Below are 23,004 nucleotides of genomic sequence, written 5' to 3'. Positions count from 1 at the left end.
ATATTAGAGCAGACAGCAGGAAGGAAGGTATATCGGGACCTGATATCCTAGCCTCGGAGCAATCTAATTCCGGAGCCTAGAGCTTTTGGAGCCTCGAAGTTTCGTAACTCCTTAACAGTTACAATTCTTTAGAAGCGCTGAGGTAGCAAGGAAAAGAGATTTATGATGGAAATCACATTCGAAACCAAATACCAGGGACTCTTCTCTCTCTTCTCAAGACACGACACACAGCGACAGGTGATGGGTCCTCAGGAGCTAGTGAGGCAGATGACGTTAGCATGACGTAGCCGTACGGAAGACACGTTGCAGTGAGTTTCAACATTTTTAGGTGGATTATGTGAAAATTCCTACTCTATGAAGGAACCCCTTACTGCAACAAATTTGAATCTACTTCACCTACTTGATTTTTAAATTACATTCATCAAGTTATTCTTCCAAATATTGAAGAAAATTACTTCTACAACCTACACTAATTAAATATTTGATCTAATGAAACAGAAAACAGAGCAAAGAACAAGATACATAGGACACACTTATTTTTGGACACAATAATCCGCGGAAAAACCCAATGTGAGAAAACCGGTGCAACAGTTCTGAGGGTTTATTATTATGCAGGAGAAATATTTGAATACATATCTAGGATGCTCATCTAGCAATCCTTTACAGAGAAAATACTGGCACATAATTTGAGTGAGTTTTTCCTCACTTCACCCAACAGAATTGCGGCTGATTCGACACAAGACTGGCTAACCCCGACTATTTTTGCACTAGTTCTGCATCAACCCTGCGTCACCTTCTCTGTCCTCTTCGTCAGCTCTCTTGGCTATTCCGATAGTTCCCAACAGTTTCGACAGTTCTGTATTTTGCGTGATAGACAACTTTTCTGTGTCAGCTCTCTTGGCTACTGCGCTACCTCTGCGTCAGCTCTCCCAGCAATTCGCGGAAGTTCCGACAGTGCCCGGTAGTTTCGACTGTTCTGACAGTTCTGGATTCTGCGTGACAGACATCTTTTCTGCGTCAGCTCTCCCGACTATTGCGCTGCCTCTCTGCAAGCTCTCGCCACCTCTTTGTTCTTTATTTTCTAGAAAGTCCTCTTGGATTCTCTCTGCCCCTCAGTTGCAAGATCTCCCCAATCGATTTTCCTCCTGAGAACTTCTCACCTCAGAAAATTGATTTCCTCAATCTCTCTGTGTGTTTTTCCAAATGAACCCCAAGCCTCCATTTTATACTTTTCCTGTTGAGTCTTCAATGACCGAGATTAAGTCTCTAATCAACGACTAAGATTAAAACATGACTTGATCCGCCTTCTAGATCATTCTCACCCATATTTTGATTAATACCCATTAATATTTTAATTTCCCTAAGTTTAGGCTTAGAGACTCCATTAAAAATAGTAATTATTTTAATAAAATACAATCCAGGTGGAATTTCACCAAATGGTTTCTGGCTTCTTTAAAACTCATGTGCCTTAGCCTCTCCACCAATTTTTAAGGCTAGAGCACTTCCGATGCTACCAAAAACTAACCGATTAGTGTGGCAAATCCGTGTGACATGTGTCACTACTTAAGGGGTGCTATGTGGGGATGATGACCTCAGCATGATGTCATCTCAGAGATCGGCATTTTAGAGGGAAGAGATTACGTAACTCTTGTTTAAATTGTTTTGTGGAAAGGTTCCAATCCAATGAGACGGGGTCCAATTTGGATTGGCATTTGGTCGTAAGGATCCAAAAGAACCAAGGGCAGAGTGCGGTTACAAAGGGAAATTGGCCCCCGATAGGAGTCCAAAGGCTTTAGCACCCAAGCACCAAGCCACTGGTCACGACACCTGGTTCTATGGCGGAATTACGATAAGTGGGCTAAGAGAAAAGCGGCTAAGAGCATCGGAATGTTGCAATTTCGTAACGTTTATTTTCAAAGGAGTTATGATGGATGAAGGCTTCGATATTGTAGCCCCTAAGCACTATATTGGTGGTCATAGGCAGTGGTTCTATGGTGTACAAGCAATAAGAGTTAAGCACAGAAGGGCTAAAGGCATCGAAATTTTGTGTTTTCGTATTGTCATTTTAAATAAAGTTACGATGTGTTTCAGCTCCGAAGTTGCATTATGGAAATGTTAAGAGGAGATGTATTGAGCCCCGATAGTATAGCGCAAAGGTAATAAAGGGTCGATGGGTCAACAATTAGGTCACATGGCACCTTCAACGACACCACACCCGATCACGATGGGCTCCAAAAGGGAAAATTTAACAGTTAGAGAAAGAAAGTGACAGAAGAATTGGCGTTGGAGTTATTTTGGTGCATAAATCATGACACCTCATGTTTTTTATGTGTTGTTAATTTTCCATTTTCAAGAAAAGAATGAAGTCTGTTATGCAATCATTAGGACATCTAGGCTAATCACACGCTGAAACAGCTGTGTAGTTTAGTAGCATAGGAAGATATTTTGTAAGTGGTCCTTATTTTGGTTCTCCCTATAAAGAGGGAGGAAAAACTCATTACAGAGGTTCCAAAATTTTGTTCTCAGTGGTTCCAAATTCTGTCACTTCAGTGATTCCGAATTCTGTTTTCAGAGAGAGGTTTCAAGTTTTGGTTCAATTTCCTGTTCCTGAGGTGGTAATTGTTTTACAAATTTCACCAGTTTGAGCCTGTAATATGGACTCCATTTTTGAAGATTAGTGAAGAAGATCTAGTGATTCCAAACATATGAATGTGTAGTATGTGTTTTTCCTCTGTATGTCACTTCATGTGTGTTTCTCTTCATCAGAATTTGTGTAAGTTGTAGATGCTGGATTCTCTCATAAATCATAGATTTACTTATGTTATGCTGTAGCAGACAGTACTTGTGAGATTGCATATTTACTATGTTATATTGTAGCAGAAATTACCTGTAAAATATTGAGTTGGAAACCTTAAAATGCGGTCCATAATTTCTGCACTGCATTTCCTTATTCTTTCATGATTCTATTAGGATTTACTGCTTAGCCCTCTGTACTGAGTTCCTTCCTTATTTTTCTCCTTCCCATATTTATTGCAACGATAAATTAAGCTGCATTTACTATGTGTAGGCCACCAGACTTGAACATTTACTCTTGGGATGATATATATTGTTTATGTGTATGTTTGAATCTGCCTTTGTGAAAGGTAATTGAACCAGATTTAAAATCATTTTACATTTATCTTTTGAGCAGCAAAGAATTATCTTCAAGAGACACTAAAATGTCCTAGGCACTGACCTCTCCTCAACTTGGGGGTTGTCTCTAGGAGCTACAACAAATTGCTTAACCCATTAAGGAATTAATTGCATGAGTTGGGCATCTATCATTTGGCTTACTTCATGATTTTTAATGATTGTCATCTCTGTTCGAAAAGCTTACTGAAGTCTGATTCATAACAGTGGTAAAACAATCATAAAGGTGGCCTAAAATCATCTAAGCGAATCAATAATTCATTGCATCAATTGGCTTGTCATTTTTTGGCTCATTACATGGCTTTTTGCTGACTGTCATAAGCATTATAAAGGTCTGAAAATACATCAGTCACATAAGCATCTTTATACTGTTTGCTCTCTATCTCAAGTATTCTAATTTAACTCAAAAGGAAGTAAGGATTTTAGGACTGTTTGGAATATTTAGCATTGAATATCTCACTGTTGTCATTAATCATAAGGCTTCCATTGTTTCGTGCTATTGTTCATTGTGTAATTGATTTGTTTTATTGTGCTGTTGGATAAGAACACTAACGATGGTTGTCTTGTGAAGTTCCATAATTCCAAATTTGCACTAACAAGCTTACTCTCTAAAGCACATTAATATCATGATCTTGTTAAATACTTGCCTAAGTGAATAAGTCCAAGAATTCATTGATATTGGTATCTATTGTTTCCCTCATAAGAGACTTGGTATTATTGTCATTCTTGTTCCATTGGTAATATCTATTTGTGAATGATAACTTTACACTGGCGTCCAAGATCTAAGTGTTCCTAGCTTAAGGATTAGTGAATCTAATTGCGTATCTCTTAAATAATTGGAATTGATTTTCTTGTTAACATTGAAGAAGCTAAGTGTTGAGAAATATTAACATATCTTGGAAAATTTCTAATTAAGCATCAATCATCTCATTGGCTAATTTTTCTAAGTGGATAAGTGCTCTAGTTTCCTTGCTTATCATATCTTGGTTAATATCTTTGTGAACGATAACTTTATCTTGAGCATATTGGTAATTTATACACTTAAGCACTTTTTTCGTGATATCTCTTGTATCTTGTTGGCACTTGCTAAATTGGCACATACTCTTGAGGTTGAGTTTGTCTCTTATTTTCATTTTGGTAAGTAATTAAAATAAACATTCTTAACTTAAGAAGCACTCAGTAATCTTGCATTAAGCATGCTAAGAATAGTCTTGTAATAATAACTTACCTCCAAGCATAAGTTTTGGAATTTCTATGTTTAACCCGTTAGAAATTCTTCCTATACTATCTGGTTTATTCCTTAGATCATCAACTGAAAGAAAATAGGCACACAAGTGACATTGTTATTTTTGGACCAATGTCCCTAGAAAAGCCCAATGCCCGAAAACCGGTGCAGCTATTTAGAGGGTTTTATTATTATGTAGTTTTCAGAATACAACTAGGGTGCTAGAAATGGTTCACCCAACAGAGAATGCCCTCAACAATAGTACCTCTCCCCGGAGACAGATATTCCTGCTGAATAATCACCGTATGAATGATCCCACAACAATAATTGCCACTTTCACTGCCCTGTGTCACTCTGATAGGGACTGTGTCACCCTATCTGGCTCACCAGCACCTAGTCTGCCCCACGAAAATCCTCCCAGCGCTGCCTCTTGGCCCTGCGTCACCTCTACTAGCTTCTGTGTAGCTACTGAAGCTTCTGCGTCAGCCCTTAGACCCTCTGCGTCACCCATGCTGGCCTCTTCTAGCTTTGCGCTATCTCTCTGGTACTAACTCTGCCTCTTTGCAATGTATTCACTACCCCTTGCTGTTGATCAGTGATTCACTTTTGCTTAGCAACCACGCTCTAGCAAAATGAATGATTGATCACTTTGGTATGTTCTCCAATTGATCCTCAAGCCTCTTCTTATACTTTTCTCGTTGGTCCATCAACGACCGAGATTAAATCTCTAATCAACGGATAAGATTAGATTTGGCTTTATCCATGACTTTTGGAACCTTATAACCCAATTTTATATTAATACTCATTAATATTTTATTTTTCCTAAATTTAGACTTAGGAACTCCATTAAAAATATCAATTATTTTAATATCTTTAAAACCGGTTAGAATTTGCCCAAACCATTTCCGGGTCTTGGAGATCACATGTGCTTTAGTCTCTCCACCAATTTTCATGGCTAGAACACATCCGATGCTACCCCAAATCAACAATAAGCATGGTTGATAGAGAATAGGACCACATTTCTCACCTATCTCGAGGAGCCTAGCACCTCTTTAGTGGTTAACATGGTGACCTTGCAGTCGTCAGAGCCAAAGTCTCTGTAGCATCATAGGCACCGGGTGGTTAGTATCTAAGGGGATGTATCATTAATCAAGTCTCTACTTGCTTCTCCTTGGCCTCTTTCTCACAAATTACCCTAGAGACTAGCTTCAAAATAGTTAAGAGGAAGGATACACCTAGAATAGGCATCTAATTAAAAGCAACCAAGATTCTTGCATTACACCTAAGTCTTATGATTTGCATATCATATAGGATAGTTAAGCATTCGAGCAGTGGTTGTTCATCTCATTACTTGGTCTTTAATTGATATAAAACAAGAAATCGACTCCATAAGGCACTGGTCTCACATCTAATCTAATCTAATATGTAAATCTTGCTAAATCAACCAAGTGGATAGACCATTTGATCGTGTCTCCAGACTTGTTGGTTACCAACAAATCTTGCATTTCTATCTTCCATAGGGACTGCCCTGATAACATGCTGTTGGGAGACAACTAGAATGGAGAGGTCGGGGATCAGAGTGACAATCCCCATCCTGAGTCGTTGTCGCACCGTCCCTGTACAATCTAAGTGACAACACACCTTATTCTCCACTTATTAATACTTTTTAACTTTTATTACTTGATGTTGAGAGCCCGTACCTTTTTTAACCTTATTATTTGTACATAGTATTTAAGGAAAATATATTCCAAGTGAATATGACTTTATTGGATTTTTGTATCTTTTATTTTTTTGTCAAGTTGTCAATGATCCTCCAGGCTTGACCTGTAGCTTGAGGAGCTGCAACCCAGGGATTGCTCTCGGCTTGGGCCACACCAACCCTAAGCTGATTGGATTTTTTAGCATGTCTCCTCTCCCTAGCATAGGGCACAACCACCCCCTGTGAGGTTTGATCATGGTTCGCCTTGCTAACGAGACCCATCCTCAACTGGTTGTGCTAGTGGGACTTGACTTATTGCATTTCCTTTTATTAAAAAGGAAATATTCCATTAATCCCTTTATAGTTCCTGGTGGCGAGGTGTTAAAATTGGCAACTAGGGCCAAACTCCATGTGGGTCATCTTTTTAATGGAAGTTGATATTTTTCTTGGATCCCTCTCATCGAGACGTGTAGGATTGATCGAAAGATCATCAGATTCTGATAAGTATTCATGGAGATATGAATTTATTTGTGTTATGGGACAATTCATCAAGGTCGGCCAGCAACCAAATAAACCCCACTTGTGCTCAACGTTTTAGTATAAATAGAGGTGGCCTTCAAGTCATTTCAACACACTTTGGATCTCTTCCTCTCTACTTGTCTTTGGGTTTTAGTAGGAGGAGAGATCCTAAGGGATAACGGTCCTAATCTGGAGGGCAAAAATCGGAATTGTCGGGAAAAACCGGAATTGTCGGGAATAGCCGGAATTGCCAGAACTGCCGGGAATTGTCGGAACTGCTGGGAAAAGCCGGAATTGCCGGGAACTATTAGAACAGTCGGGAAAGTTGATGTAGAGGGCAGAAGTCGGCCCTGCAGGGAAAAGTCGGGAAAAACTAAAATTGCCGAGATTTGCCAGAATTGCTGGAACTGCTGGGAACAACCGAAATTGCTGGAATAGGCTGGAATGTTGACACAAAGGGCAGAAGCCGGAACTGCTGGGAATTGCCGGAATTGCTAGAACTACCAGGAACAACTAGAATTGTCGGAACTATCGGGAACTGTTGGAACTGTCGGGAACAACCGGAACTGTAGGAACCGCTAGGAACTGCTGGAACAACCAGAGCATCTGTCACCGAAGGAGAGCAACGTGCAAGGGACAACTAACTAACATTGGGATAGTTGTATGGTATTTAGTAGCAAATACACCAAGCATGCAATGTTACAGCTAGCATACAAGAGACAACTAGCATGCAACAACAAGCATGCTAAAGACAACAAACATGCTAGGGACAACCAGCATTCAAGATGCAGCTAACACATAGGTCAGTATGGCAACATGATGCAGCAATGGCACATAATGCAATACAGTGATGGGTACAAACATGATTAATGAAGCGTGATGAGATGCAACATAGTGATGATGGGTGCAGCATGGTGCAATGCGGTGAAGTGCAGCATGATGACGAAATGCAGCACAATGATAGGTGAAGGAGTCACCTTGGAGAATCAATTGAAGCAGCATGTCTTCAACTGATCTCATGTATCATCTTTTTAGAGATGATCTACGCTCTTATCTATATAAGTCAAAATGTTGACTTCTGTTGTAAACGTACTATCTCTCTCTCTCTGCTGAACTATTGAAGAACATATAAGAAGAATTGATCAAGGGTTTCCCCACATTGGGGTTTGTCCCTGGCTAGTGCCACATCTTGTGTCTTCTTGTCTTGGCTTGTCTTCTACGATTTATGTTTATGTTCTATCTGCAGTTTACTTTAATACTGATGCGATTGCTAATCTGGAAAAGATATTGAGCTAACTGTGAAAATTGAAATAAATTGCTCTAAGCATAGAACATACCTAAAATTAACACAAGGTTAATAATAATCTAACCAGCAGTATTTTTTTGCCTTTATCCACACATTTTTCCTTTAATGAAATGACACCTTCAAACTGGCAACAGTTTGCTTGAAAACTTCAAATCGGTGGCTGATTTTTGCTTTTACTATATATTTATTTAGATGGCAGTGGAAACAAGTAGATTTCTAGTTTCAATGGCTCTTTGCAGCGATTCATTGGTGGAAGCATTCTCTTATTTGCAGGAATGTTGATGGTGGATACCTGAGATGCTGCAGATTATTACTGTATTTAATATTTCTTGATCTGGCTTCTTTCACTGTTATCTGCCACACTGTTCCCTGTTTCTTTCTGCTCTGCATAAGGTTTTGAGAAGAATGCTTTCTCTGATACTGATTGTCAGAGACAAATATGAAAAACTATAGATATTTAAATATTGAATAAGATGAGATGATGTCTCATTACACATTTACATGTGATAGTTGTACATATGGAGAAGGAGGGCACAACCAATAGTTGCCCCTCTTCAGTACATAATCACAATAATATTTAGATATATACATATATCTTTCGTTGGAATACACATCCCAGGGAAATGCTCTGGGAACTTACCTTCAATACGGGGATGGTACACAGGCTAAACTGGCTGGTTGCAGTTTTGGAAGACTAACCCAGTGGGGACATCGAGTGATGCCCAATAATAGCCAGAGAGACAGCCAACCAAGGGACTGGACCCTGAGACCTCCTGCTTGTAATTTACAGCACTCAACCACTCAACCTAACCCACTGGGCGAATAATTAGGTAAATTAAAATTATTTTTACTGGAATAATATTTTAAGGATATCAATAAATAATAGTGTTTCTTGCAAATTGCATGTGTTCTACAAGAAAAGAAGATTATTTTGATTACATCTAGCTAATAGTGAATCCATTGACAATGCGGCACATCCAACTAGAATATATCAGGTCACATACACCCATGAATCACAACACCTTCTAGGTGAATCTCTTAGACTTGTTTGGAAAATTTATTTTATCTTTATTCATGCTTATTGAGGTCTATCATTTATATATGTGCATTTGGGTTGATCAAATGAGGATTTCTTTGTGAATACATACAGTGATAAGTTATTAAGTAATGCATTTTCACATGCATATTTTGTAATGGATTCTGCAATTAATGCGCTGTGGATTATTATATCGAATTTAATTTCTTAAGGGATTTTTCATTGCTTTCTTGAGCAGGTACCTCCAATTTTTGGAAAAAGGACGACTTTCACTACCAATCAATCCAGGTAAGAACAATTATGTTTTGAGTTGTTATTCAAGATAATCTGTAATTTTCTCTTCCGGTGAAGGTTGATTTAGTAGCAGCAGAAGTGACATTGTGTTTGTCAAAGACTGTATGCTTCTTGAGGTTTTAACTGGAATTTATTGGAACATTTTAGTATTATGTTCCTTTTAAGTCCTATTGATATGGCCTTCAAAAATCAACATATTATGTATCTATACTATTTCTGTAAAAGACAATATTATGAGTTATAATCTCTCTCAATGCGGGTGTCCAGAGATGTAGTGGCCCTATTACTAACATAATGGTTGATTGGCTGTGAGGCTAATATGTTTGCTTGCCTGGCATCCCACTCCACTTTTCTGTGTTTGTGTGCGTGAGAATAAATATAACAGTTGTATCCACCTATTTTATTAATTTTCTAGCCCGAGTAAATGTCTAATTATTTCCTAGTAAATTTCCTTGCTGATTTTAAATTAAATTTAAGCTTTACTGAATAAAAAATACTATTGGAATTTCAATTGGCACAAAAATAAATTTCATCAGAAGCTAAAATTAAACCAATCTTCACAAATACACATAAATTTTGTTTCCTTTCAAAATCTACTTTTCATTCATTAATCTCAAAACATTCAAGGGCTCCCTTATTCAGAAGATGGCCCAAATGAGAAAAACACAAGCTACCACAAATTCAGAAAATTTTGGGGCATCTGTACGGGATGTGCAACTGTCTGAATTTTCCCTGGATTGATCCTACAAACCTGCTGGTTCACTGTTTCACCTGTACAGCTACGTGCATGTGGCTGTACATCCTGCATGTGTGATCCCATGTGCATTTTTCCAATTGCTGCACTTGATCGTGAAACCTGCACATGCGATCCATGGCATGTGTGAGGCTGTGTGGTTGCTGCTGCTTCCTTATGAAACTGCATGTGTGACTCGGCCTCTGCAATGTTGCTGTATGGCTGTGCTAGGCTTTTTCTTCTTGCTGTAGAATTCTCTCTTGCGATTTTCTCTCCAGAATCTGAACATTTGGATGAAAGTCCTTTTTCACCCAATAATTGAGATCTCCTTTTCCCTAGTGCTCATTATGTGTCTTTTCCCTTAGCCTATCCTTCATTTTATAAGTTTCAGTTATGATTAAATCCACATCCCTAATTTCCAAAGTGATTGATGGTTGAGATTAGATCTCAACATCACTTGAGATCAATGGTTGAGATTCATCTATTTCACTAATGCAAATAACTTTTGCATTTCATTAGATAAAATCACTTTTCTCATTAAAAATATATATTTTAATAGTTAAAGTAATTGCTCAGGTTAAGAGTAAATGGAATGATTTCAGCATCACTGGAGATCAATGATTGAGATTCATCTAATTCAATAACACAAATAACTTTTGCATCTCGTTAGATTAATTCACTGTTCTCATAGAAAGAAATTACTTCAATTACTAAAGTAATTGCTAAGGTTAAGAGTCAATTAGATGACTTCCACATGTCTAGACACTTAGACCTATGTCGAAGTACTTGTTTGATCTACAACATCAACACTTTCTCTTAGTGAGGAATGTATTTTGCACCACTTCTAGCTTGTCCCTGTAAAACATAGACTTTCCCTTCACCGAAGGTTTGGTGAGAATGTCTAAAATATGCTTATTTTTGGAGATATATTGAAGCTTCATTGCCCCTTTTTGGATCATGTCTCTGGTAAAGTGATGCCTAGTCTCAATATGCTTGGACTTGTCATGGAACACTAGATTCTCAGAGTTTGATACAACTTTGATTATCATAGTGTATCAATGTAGCCTCCCACTGCTGACCAAACAATCTTGCAAGTAACTTGCGAAGCCAAATGGCCTCAAAACTCATCGTATTTGAACGAAGTGCCATGGAAGTTTGATTCCTGTTGAACCAGTAAATTATTGTGAAGCAACACCCTGAGGTGCTCTTCTTATCTGTTGCACTCCTTAGCCAATCTGAGTGTATATATCGTTGCGGCCTCACTGCATCATCTCCGAAACACTTCAAACCATACTCCACTGTACCTCTTAAGTGCTTCAACACATGTTTTGTTGCTACCCAATGCGCTTGCCTTGGTTCCACCATGAACTGGCACAAGATGTTCATAGCAAAACAAATTTTTGGCTTGGTGTTGACCGAATACATAAGGACCCTATCAACGAGCTATACATGGGATCCACCAACTATAAATCTAAAGTCAAGACCACCTTTGGATTGGTGATCATAGGTTTAGCCGTAGGTTCTCCACAATCTTCCATCTCAAATCTCCTTATGATCTCTACTGCGTACTTCCCCTGACCAAGTAAGATCTCACTTGACCATTTCCATGCCTAAACCCAGGAAATAATTCATCAACTCAATGTCCTTCATTTCAGACTCTATAGCCACTCTGCCTTGCACCCTGCTATGAGCCTTCGTACTTGTGAGAAACAAATCATCCATGTACAACACTAAGATGAGTGGATCATCTCCAAGTATGAAGTACATGTTGGGATCTGTGTCACTCTTGGTGAAGCCCATGCACAGTAATTACCCATCAACCTTAGAGTGCCACACTTTGGGTGCCTGTTTGAGTTCGTATAAGGCCTTCTTGAGTTCGCACATGAGACTCCCTCCCATGTACCTCAAAGCCCGAAGGTTGCTCTATACACACATCCTCCTAAATCACCCTGTCAAGGAACGTTGTATTGACATCCATCTGATGTATCCTCCATCTCATGACTAAAGCATTAGATAAGACAACTCTAATGGAAGTGTATCTGTCGATTGGAGCAAATTTTCTCCTGTAGTCACTTCCTCTTTCTAGGAGAACACTCTTGCTAGAAATCTTTTTTTTTGCTTCTCTATGCTGCCATCTACAACATGATTGATCTTGAAGACCCACCTGGAACTTACCACTAACTTGCTCATCGGTCTTGGCACAATATCCCATGCGTCATTCCTCATAATGGAGTTATACTCCATCATGGCATCCCTCCAAACTTATTGTTCTACAACCTCATGAAAACTTGATGGCTCGTAATCAATAATGCTACTCATAAGTGCCATGTAGTTTGTAAATTTCCTTAGAGGCCTAATCACCTAAATGTTCTCCTCGGAACCTCCACAGGCCTAATCACCTAAATGTTCTCCTCGGAACCTCCACATGCTCCTAAGCATCGCTTAATGTCTGTGTAAACATCTAGGTCCCCTCACAGAATTGGTAGGGGGTGTTGCTAACTCCTCCCCACTAGAAGTCCGACTTTCTGAATTGGAAGTAGTTGATGAACACTGCTCATCCTTCGTAGCCTCCTACTCTTCGTCCTCTGTCACTAGAAGTGGCTCATGGGATTTCTTGAATGTTGGATCATCCTCGAACTTTACATCCCTACTAACAATAGTCTTACTTTGCGCTATAACAAGGATACTGTATGCCTTTCAAGTCTCACTATACCCTACAAATATACCCTTCTCTCCAGAGGGGTGCAACTTCATCCTCTTCTCCACAGGAACATGGATGTACTAGACAAATAAAAATACTCAAGTGTCCTATCTCTGGCTTTACCCTTGTAAATGCCTCCTAAGGAGTCTTTCTGAAAATTCCTAAAATTGAAACATCAGAAGCCCCTACTGCAATTACTGGTTTACAATCTCCTACTTGTTCTTTACATTAACAAGTTATTTAATTGCATAAACATCGAAGTAAACACTATTGCAACCTTCACAGATATACAGATCATGCATTGAAATAAACAAAAACAATAATATAAGGGACATCATTATTTTTGGACTATCATCCCCGAAAAAACCCAATTCGGGAAAACCGTTGCAGCATATAGAGGGTTTGTCTTATTAAGCAGATTTCGTGAATACAACTAGGGTGCTAGAAATGGCTCACCCAACGTAGAATATCCTCGGTAGTAGTACCTCTATCCAAAGACAAATATTTTGGCAAATCAACAACCGGATGATCAAACCCCACAGCGACTCCGGCTGTTTCCTATGCTGGACAACGAAAGCTGCTCCAAGCAATGGTTAAGAATTGCATCACTCCTCTAGGAGTTGCATCACCCTATCCCGACTCAGAATCTGTTGATCTGCTCCCAGTCTGCCCCACAAAATCCCCCCAGCGCTGCCTCTGAAGCCCTTTATGACTTTTGTGTCACCCTCTACGACCCTCTGCATCCTCTACGTCAGCTCCTACGGCCTCTGTGTCAACCCTTCTAGGGCCTGCGCTGTCTCTCCTGGCGCTTCACTACCTCTCTGCTATGTATTCTTCGGTCTCCTGCAGAACTTCCCCACTACAACTAATCACTTGCTCGATTTCATCAGCAAACCTCGCCCTAGAAAATCGAACTGACTGATCTCTCTTGGTGTGTCTCCAACTGACCCTCAAGCCTCCTCTTATATTTTTCCTGTTGACAATTCAACCACTGAGATTAAGTCCCTAATCAATGACTAAGATTAGAACTGGCTTGATCCTCGTCACTTAGAACTTTCTCATACATATTTTATTAATACACATTAATATTTTTATTTTCCCAAGTTTAGACTTAGGAACCCGTTAAAAATATTAATTAATTTAATAACTCCTCATGCAGGTGGAATTTCTCCAAACGATTTTTGGGTCTTGGAGATCTCATGTGCCTTAGCCTCTCCACCAATTTTCAAGGCTAGAGCACATCCGATGCCACCCAAAATCGACACTCCCTCTTAGCGAGGAATGTGCTCTAGCAATGCTTCACCATAGAAGCATCACAATGATCCTCCACATCGGTCCTCTGTGCTGATGCTTGGCTTGCTGCCCCACATCCTCTTCACTGCAGCTTCCTGTACTGCTGCCCATGACACTGCCACTGCCACTGCTACATCTGTACTACAACTCCCTCTCAACATGCTGCCCATAGCACTGCCACTACTAACTGCTGCACTGCAACTCAGTTATCGAGAAGTAAGTAACTGATTTCATCCAATCACTGTGTTGACGGTGTTGGACCCGCCAACATTCAGGGGATCACCCCAGTATGAAGTCCCAACTAGACCTCACACCGTTTGGTGTGGGAGTCCCATCCAGTATGATGGCCCGGTTGCCATTATCTTAAAGATTTGCCTCAACTCTTGCTTGTCAGCACAGGAGAGTGGTCTGCTTTGTCTTCGAGAAGTGAGGTTCGCGTGCCTGGTGAGTGTAAGTGTTACTTGTGTCAATGGTTCTTTCACTGTAGAGGGAGAGAGGGTGAGAGTGAGCCCCAAGTCAGTTGGGAGAAGTCCCAACTCTGCTAGGAACACACAACACAATAGGACATGGACAGCCTCCGGCGGAACAGTCCACACGGATGCAAAAGTCACAACACACAAGGGAAGATAACACGTATAACGCTCAGCGGATTAGTCCGCATGAATGCAATGGTTGTTTTGTGGCCACAACCACCACCCTATCAATTCCTTTTGTTTTCAAAACCTGTTTCTATTGGAGATAAATAAATGAATCTACTACTGTTCCCTAAAGGGAACAACATTTTTTCGAGTGCTTTTTGTTGTTCCCTTTACCTTTTTGGAGTGTTTCTTTGAGTTTTCGCTGTTCCCTCCATGGAACAACACTTTTAGAGTTTGTTGTGGCCACAACCACCACCTTATTAAAACCTGCTCTGGGGGCAAATTGAATGGGTCCCTTGAGAAGTTTGATCTTTCGTCTCTCCGAATGATAACCGTAGTTGTCAGATGGAATTATGTCCTCAAAGCTGAACAGTTCGATGGTTTATTAATTATGGTTGCAATCTGTTTTTAATCATCAGTGCCCAAAAAATCATCACGCCCTCTTGAGATTTAGAGCCAGAAGAACTCATATAACCCCCAGTTGCAAAGTCTGTCTCTTTATGAAAGTTTTATGAAGATAAGGTTTGTTTTAGGCGTTTTTGTCATATCTCTCATAATCATAGCTAATGCTGATCATTCTGCAGGCGAGGACCAAGAGAAGAAAAGCGAGGTCGACGAGCTGATGCACAAGCATCAGGAATGGTTGCGGGGAAAAGATGCAAGTGAGACCTAGCCGAAACAGAGGAATTTATGACAAGCAACAAGGAAGGCATACACAGTGGGGAGCTACGCAATAGACTACGGTGATTTCTTGTTGCTTATCCTCCCTCCAACCCTTCCACTCTTGTAACAGAGCTTTCAATTGCAACTGCTGACTTGCAAAAGGATCTTACATCCTGGAATACCTGTCCAAGAAAAGGAGGTACGGGCTTAGAGATTTGTTTCATATGTACAGTGTTCTGTGGATCCTAGAAAAACGCCTTCGTTTGTTGGATCTGTGCAAGTTTGATAAGGCTCGATGGACGAAAACAACCGCACAACACTCTACCTCGCAATCTGTCAAAGAAACATATGAACACATTGAAGAAACTCTGAATGAGTATGAAGTCATTGTTGATCGCTGGCCTAAATGCTCGGTTGATTTGAAAAATGCAATCACAGTCATAGAGAGGTAAATACACATGGACAACATATAGCTAAACTCTAAAGAATTCTTCGAGATGCAAAGGGATCGGAAGGTGGTAATGAAATTCGAGAAAGCAACGCAGCCTTTAAATGATCATAGCATGAACAATCATCAAGTTATTATTACCTCCGGATACACCTTAAATCAAGCCACATGTTGAAAAATGAGCGCACTGTCAGAATTTGCCTTCAGGGAATAAAAAGGAATAACATTTAGTCAATACATGTGCAAAGGGATGGCATGCCGTCATTCCTCTTTCTACCGACATCCGTTCATTTTTATTCAGCAAATAGAACGCTCCAGTAGCAATGGCTACAACGTGTTCGTTGTTTCATTAACCATTACATTTTGTATATTTTAATTTGAATATTTAAAGGAAGAGGGAAGCCCGAAGGTCAGGAGAAACTGACGGTCAGTTCTCTTTCTCCATAAGTATCACCTCTGGATAGAGGAAAAGGACTTTTTTTTGGCAGAAGAGGGGTCGATTTTATTATGCTAATAAAGAAGACTGTTTCGGTCAAGAAGAAGCCTTTTTTCAGATTCATTTTCCTTTTTCTTTTATGTTTGGAATCAGGCTGTTGTGACTGGCATGAGGATAAATATGTTTTGCCTTTGTGCACAGTGATAACAGACAACTTATGACTACTCTTGGTTATTTGAATATAATTCGTTATCATGGTTAACTCATGAGTGGTCTCCGATTCGAAGCTATATTAAACATTAGTTGCAAGTTTTATTTGTAGAAACAGGAATGTGTATTCTTGTATGAATAATTAGATTGCAATTAAGCTTAAATACAACCTTGTTCATCGGTGAACTCAGTAATTGATTCATTTGGACTTGGAATCTATATATGATGTTTAATCTCTTTTATTATGCTCCTGCAGGATAGATTAGAATAGTTAGGACTAGCATAAGTAGGTAGAATCAGTGTAGATAGGACTTGATACATATAGGTTAGTTGTTTCTTTTGTTGATTTAATGGAAGTCTTCCTCCGGGGAGCAATCTTTCAACACCTATAACAGTTTACGGGATCCTTTGAAACCCGTTGGAACTAGCCATTCCAAATGAAAGCAGATCTAATTGGGGTCTGCGATCGGGTTGGTTCCCCTTTGTTGGCATAGCGAAAATTTATCGTGTCAACAGGTTGTTATAGCAAGTTTTACGTGAAAGCCCTGTCTGATGTCTGGGAGAGTAGTCTACATGGGCGAGACAAGGTTAACAACATATACAACACATTTCCATTAACATATGTGTATTACAACAAGTGAATTAGTTCAAGTGTTAAACACAGGTTCAAGCAACATGTATTACAAGTGTTAAAGATTAGTTTTACAACAGATATAATACATGTGTGAAAACATGCTGGCTTGTTAGCAGGCTTCTGAATTAAGCAAAAGTTCCAAGACACATCGTTACACCATACATCACTAACCCCGTGTGAGGGGCGTTGGAGCCACTGCTTACTCAAAGAAAAGATAACAGACTCTCTTGGCTATGTGGGAGGAGTTGAGGTGAAAAAAGTCCTTTGCATGTACACATGAGGGGGTATTTATAGCTAAGGGTGAAACTAACCCTTGCGGCTGTTCGACTACTGTCATGACTGTTTGACTTCCATGAATTTTCAACTTTACTGACTCTTTGTACAACAAGTGGGTCTCTTGGACTTCCACGTTACACCACATTGATTTGACAACATGGCCCATAGTGGAGATGTGGACAACATGACTCATGACATGACAGTGTTGGTACATTCGTGCTGCTGCTTGGAGTGCATGTCAAGTTGTAGTGCCGCTGGGTGGTGGATGTCTTCTTGGTGTGTCACAGCTTCACCTCCGCATGGCAAAGTGTACGAAGTCTTCGATGGTTGTTGGTTTGCTTGATGTTGCTTTGGCACGTTGCTCCTTGCTTGCATGTTGGAAGGCTTGACATGCTCATCTGTTTGCGAAAGGTGCATGTTTGTCCGTTTGTCTGTCTGTGAGCACATCTTGCATGTTTGCTCGTCCGTTTGTCCGTGAACACATCTTTGCATGATCATCCGTTCGCGAGCACATCTCTTCACATGCATCGTTCGTTCGTCCGTTGGTGAACCTGTCCTTCTGCATGTGCTCCCTTCGTTCATTCCATTTGTCGTCACACCATGTTTTTTGGTGTACCTGTACTTGCAGTCACTTATGACGAGATGACATCAAATCCAAAAACCTCCTAGTCTACCATGACACATGATCATTTCGGATGCAGGTGACCGGGAGAGGCAACAAGGTTGCGACGCAGGATGATGGCTCCGGGAACTGTTGATGAAAATTGCGCAAGAGTCACTGGGTGATGAAGATGGGCAATCCAAGTTGACAGTGACTGTCCGTGAGGTCTGGCTCGGCTCTAAGGAAAAACTGCGCAAGCTTTGAGAGGGACAATCCGGGTTGCTAGAAGGCAAGGCAGACAAAATCTGCGCATTTTCTGGAACGGGCGGGTAGCAAGGGCTTGATAACAAAATTTGCTCAATTTTCTGGAGGAACAGGCCGTGTTGCATGGAGGATCAACAGCCAGGAATTTCGTAGTTTTTTGGAGGAACTGGTTGGGAGCCTGGCAGCCAAAACTGCGCAATTCTTGGATGGAATTGGCAGCAGAAACTACGCAATTCCCAAGGGTAACAAGCAGTCAGCTGCTGGGAGCTTGGCAACAAAAACTGCGCAATTCCTGGAGCTAACTGGCAGTCTGCTACTGGGAGCTGCTGGCAAGGGAAACTACACTGAGGCTGGGAGGCTGGCCTGCCGATCATCTCTGCGCAATTTCTGAGCTGAGTGGACTGTTGGGCAGCAGAAGGCCTGCTCATGAAAACTGCTCAATTTTCATGATGAGCAACTGGTCGACTGTTGGGAGGACTAACTGGGAAAATTGCGTAATTTTCTGAGGGAGACAGGGACGGGTATTAGGTGACTGTCCAGCTTGTCTGCGTAATTTCCTTAGTCAGCAGAGTGGGCAAGGTCAGCAGCCTCTACACAATTTTTGAGGGGAGTCAAGCCCGAGGTGGCTGTCGGGTTTGACTCTCCGAGTGGCCAGCATGAAGGTTGATTGAATTGCTTGCGAGAAGCACAACTTGAAAAGACTTGCTTGGTGCTTCTGCGCTGTTTTGGGTGACAGTCGATCAAGTCGATGGCGGGGTGATGGTCCGGCTGTTAGAGGGGAGTTTGGTCGTCAGAACTTCAGCAAAATGACTAAGTGTGTGAACGAGTGAAAGATGCAAATGTGATCTTACAAACACACTCTCTCATTACTTGACGACGAGACGACTCAGACCAACCAGACACACATGTTCAACATGACTGATCGATGGTGCAAGCGACAAGCGCGACACTCTGATGACACTTGCGAGACAGTGAATGTGACTCCGTGTGTGAGTGCGACATATGTTTTCATAGCGAACATAACATGTACACATGAAGCGAAGACCTTGAGCATGACCAGAACATGGTTGCAAGCAAGACATTGACATCAACATGCAAAAGCTTGGGTGGAATGAACAAGCAAGGTGGGTGCGAAGGCTCACACGAGCTCATGGAGTGAACCCAAGTGTATGCAACCATCAAGTGAAACTCTCAAGGGAGGCTCCGAATTTGGGTGTAGGCCAAAATTTTAGAGGGTGGTTGTAGCCGCTACAACACTTGGCAACACATTGGTAGAACTCCAGCTTCTCTGTTTTGGTTTATTGATAGCACAGGGCCTTGGTCTTTCGAGGAGTATTGAAATGCTGTGCGGGTATGTTGGCTTCCCCACTTACCCCATGGACATACGTGGTTCACCTTTTGCCAACTTAGTCAAACACAATCAAAAGTTCAGCTTGATCACTGTGTTTCGAATCTGCGAAGGGTAATTTAGCTTGCAAGTTAAAGATTTTCAGATTATAAGTTTTCATCTCTGGTGTTGCTCCGCTACCAGTAGACCTGGAGAGTACCCCGACGGAGTCACGCAGGAACACACACATTGCTCCACTGCTAGCGAGCCTGGTTAGTACCCCGGTGGAGTTGCATGCTTCACCTCTCTGCGCAAGAAGCCTTTCTCTTCTTTCACCTTTGTATTTTTTCAAGAGGACTGTGCATAGGCACTTATTTATTTTTGGGGCAGAAGAGGGATCCCGAATTATTGAGAGCAGAAGAGGTTGTTCCTTCAGAGAAGCATGTGAGACCTCTGACATAGGTTTGCTCGTTTAGATTTTCCCCTTCTCCGTTTCTACTAGTTGGATGAGCTTGAACACACAGAGCAGAAGGTTGAGTACATGCATGGGGATTCCCAGTGTGGACACAGGTTCACAATTGGACTAAAACTTCCCTTATATATAGTTCGTATTTTCCGTCAAGAATTCATCAGCCGAAGGTTATAACCAAGCACAAAGAAGACGGACACAAGACTGGCCAAGTGTTGCATTGTCATAGGTCTCTTCAAATTTCAGCCACATACTCTATTCAGAAGCCAAAACGTAGTAGTTGGAAACACTTATTTCCGGAAACAAAAATAGTAATATACCAAGCAAACAAAACAAACGTAAACAAAAATAGTAAGCAAAACAAACAAAGTGAAAACAAAGATAGTAAGCAAAGCAAACAAGATGAAAACAACAAGCAACAAGCAGACTATGTACATGGCATGGGGCACGACCCGGCCTATTGGAAGTAACGCTTGAGATCTTGGCCATTGACAGGAAGGTTGTCAACCCTCCTGTCAAGTGATTGCAGACGACATGTGTGTGTGCCAAGTTTCTCATGGACCAGTGTAAGTCCACTAGGCTCCACTACTGGAACCTGGTGGTATTCCAAAAGACCTTTACGTGGAGATGACACCACTGTTTCAAATACTGCGTGCAAGATAGGCTCAAATGATGGCACGAGGTAGTTGTTTTTATTTCGTGAGCGGTTCAAGTTCCTGAAATCAATGCATAAGCAGATTTCCTCGAATTTCTTACGCGCGGGATTAAATTCGAAACCCAAGTATGATGACGAACTTTTCAAGTAATCCAATCATCCAAAATCTCAGTAAATTTTTTTTTTTCTTTTCTGTATAAGGAGTTCAAACGACATATGTGTTTTCCCTGGCCTTTGCTGCAACGACTTGACTCCTCCTTTACCTGGAATCCCGTGTTGGATTGCTCGCGTATAGTGTGTACTTAGGTCATCATCTGTCCATGTAGACACATCTTGGTACTGTTTGATCAAGCGGTCAAAGACTTGTCGCTGCTGTGGTGTGTCGTTTGTACCGAGACTAGCTATCTTTGGATCGTGATTGGTTCCCAAGTTGCTCTGTTCGTTTGTAGTGGTGGACCTGTGGGTTCTGCTATTTCTTGGCCCTCGACAGAAGTTCTGCAAATCATTGAGCTTGTTGAGGGAAATCACACCCTTGGGGTGGGGTTGCCTTTCTTGTCCTCAACTGTAGTTTTCAGGGGCTACTCGCGCTTACCTTCATCAATTGTTATGTCCTTGAGAGCATCAACGCTGTCCACGGGGTGTAGTATAGTGTAGTGGCGTTGAGGTTGATGGTCCTTTGTAAGCTCAACACGAGTGCTTCATACTCAGCAACGTTGTTTGTGCACTCGAACTTCAAACAACTTGAAATCATGCATTTTCTGTTATTTTGTGCGACTGAAATACACCCGGTCCTCAAGCCGTCATGTGTCTTTGATTTGTCAAATTCCATGGCCCACAACTTGTCTGTACATGGACTGTTTGGGATGATAGTACTGCTACTACTATTGTTGTTACTGCTACTATTGGTACAATGCACTGTACATGTTTCATTACCATCAGTTGGGCAAGGAAGGAGTCCCAATTGCGTGTCTGGTGGGGTTGGAGCTGGTCGTGCAGGATAACATCCCAACATCGTTTCTAGGAGGCAGTTGCCAAACATGAGTTCTGCGAAGGCCAATGGTTCATTCTCACCGTTAAGGGGGGTAACATTGTGCTTCATATACCTCTCGGACAGTACCCGGATTTGGTTGCACCTACCCTTGTACGAAAGCCACATGTGAGACCAGTCTGTAGCAAAATATTTGTCTAGCTTTCTGGACCAGTCTCTGTTGAGTAGTAGACCATATGCTTCTAGTATGTCCACAACCACTATGTTAATGCATTGGTGGACTCGACCATCATGAGATAGTCGGATGATCACGTCTCGTAGTTCACCAATGGTTGGTACCGATGTTTGATCAAGTTGGATGATTCGCGCGGATGTCTCGCTCCATTGTGCATTGATCTTTTTCGCAATGGAGAGCGGCATGACGTTGGCTGCCGCGCTGGAATCAACCAAGCAGTTGTGAACATTGTAGTTGAAAATTTCAAAAGATAGCAGGAATGGAGGGCAACCTGAATTCGCTTCTTCCATTTGGAGTGTATTGAGCACAATGGAAAGTGATCCGGGAGGTGTGCTTGCTCCCTTGCTGGTAGAGGTTGCGCTGTCTGTTGTTGTCTGTCCCAATGCGTGTAGCAGGATATCTCGCTGACTCTGGATCTTAGCTAACTTGAACAAACTGATGTTCGCTCGAGTTTTCTTCATGTCATCAACAATGTTGTAGTCCAGAGGTGGTAGACTTACCGAGGTGTCCGAGGTAGAACAAATGTTCGTGTTGTCCGGCGGAGTGTTTTGCAGCTTGCTGCTCATGGATGTACTCTTGTCTGCCGCTGTCTTTCCGGATTTGTGTTTTCTGCTTTGGGGGGGTCGGTGGGTTGGCCTTCATCATTAGAAATTTCATCTTCTCTTGCATTTCCCCAAGTGTAAGGGGCGTCCCTTTACTCCTAAGATTGTAACGGTCATTTTGTCTTGGGGGCTGCTTCTTAGTGTTTGTCTTCGACATTGCTTGCGAGCACTGATATGCGTTCACCACATGCCTAAAACTTGATGCTTCATCAAGTGCAATACCTTCGTCATTATCTCTGTCATCTGACTGCTCCTGCATACTGCTCTCTGCATCGAGTGTATGACTGTATACCGAGTTTGTGACTCGCTTCCAGTCCGAACAAAAGTTCTCGGGGTGATGTTCTTCGTGGAACGAATAGAACTCGGGATCTGCGCACTGATCGACATTGAACACAGAGCTCTGCGCAATTTTTTGAGCGGACCAGTTGTTGCTTGATGAGTTGCTTCCCTGTCTCTGTCTAGGCGGATGGCTGCTTGCAAATGTGTCTATTTTCCGTTGTTTAAGCTCAGACACTTCCGTTGTTAAGTTCTTGATGAGGCGAGTGAGGGTTTCAATATCATTT

General features: G+C 41.3%; 1 protein-coding gene across 2 annotated transcripts in view; it reads left to right on the top strand.

Moving 5' to 3' along the window:
* Positions 1-23,004, top strand: part of LOC149164644 (B3 domain-containing protein Os07g0679700-like) — a 353,274-nt gene that overhangs the window by 275,856 nt on the left and 54,414 nt on the right. For both annotated transcript variants that reach the window (XM_089432140.1, XM_089432139.1), the window contains one exon: positions 9,213-9,262. In XM_089432140.1, the coding sequence (XP_089288266.1) occupies positions 9,213-9,262 (50 nt within the window). The remainder of the gene's footprint in view (positions 1-9,212; positions 9,263-23,004) is intronic.

This window comes from Pinus tabuliformis, chromosome 5_1 (assembly GCF_031772625.1).
Source record: "Pinus tabuliformis cultivar Carrire ecotype Pingquan chromosome 5_1, CPIR1, whole genome shotgun sequence".
Taxonomy (NCBI): Eukaryota; Viridiplantae; Streptophyta; class Pinopsida; order Pinales; family Pinaceae; genus Pinus; species Pinus tabuliformis.
The sequence above is the reverse complement of the archived record's forward strand: the minus strand, read 5'-3'. Positions and strand labels throughout refer to the sequence as shown.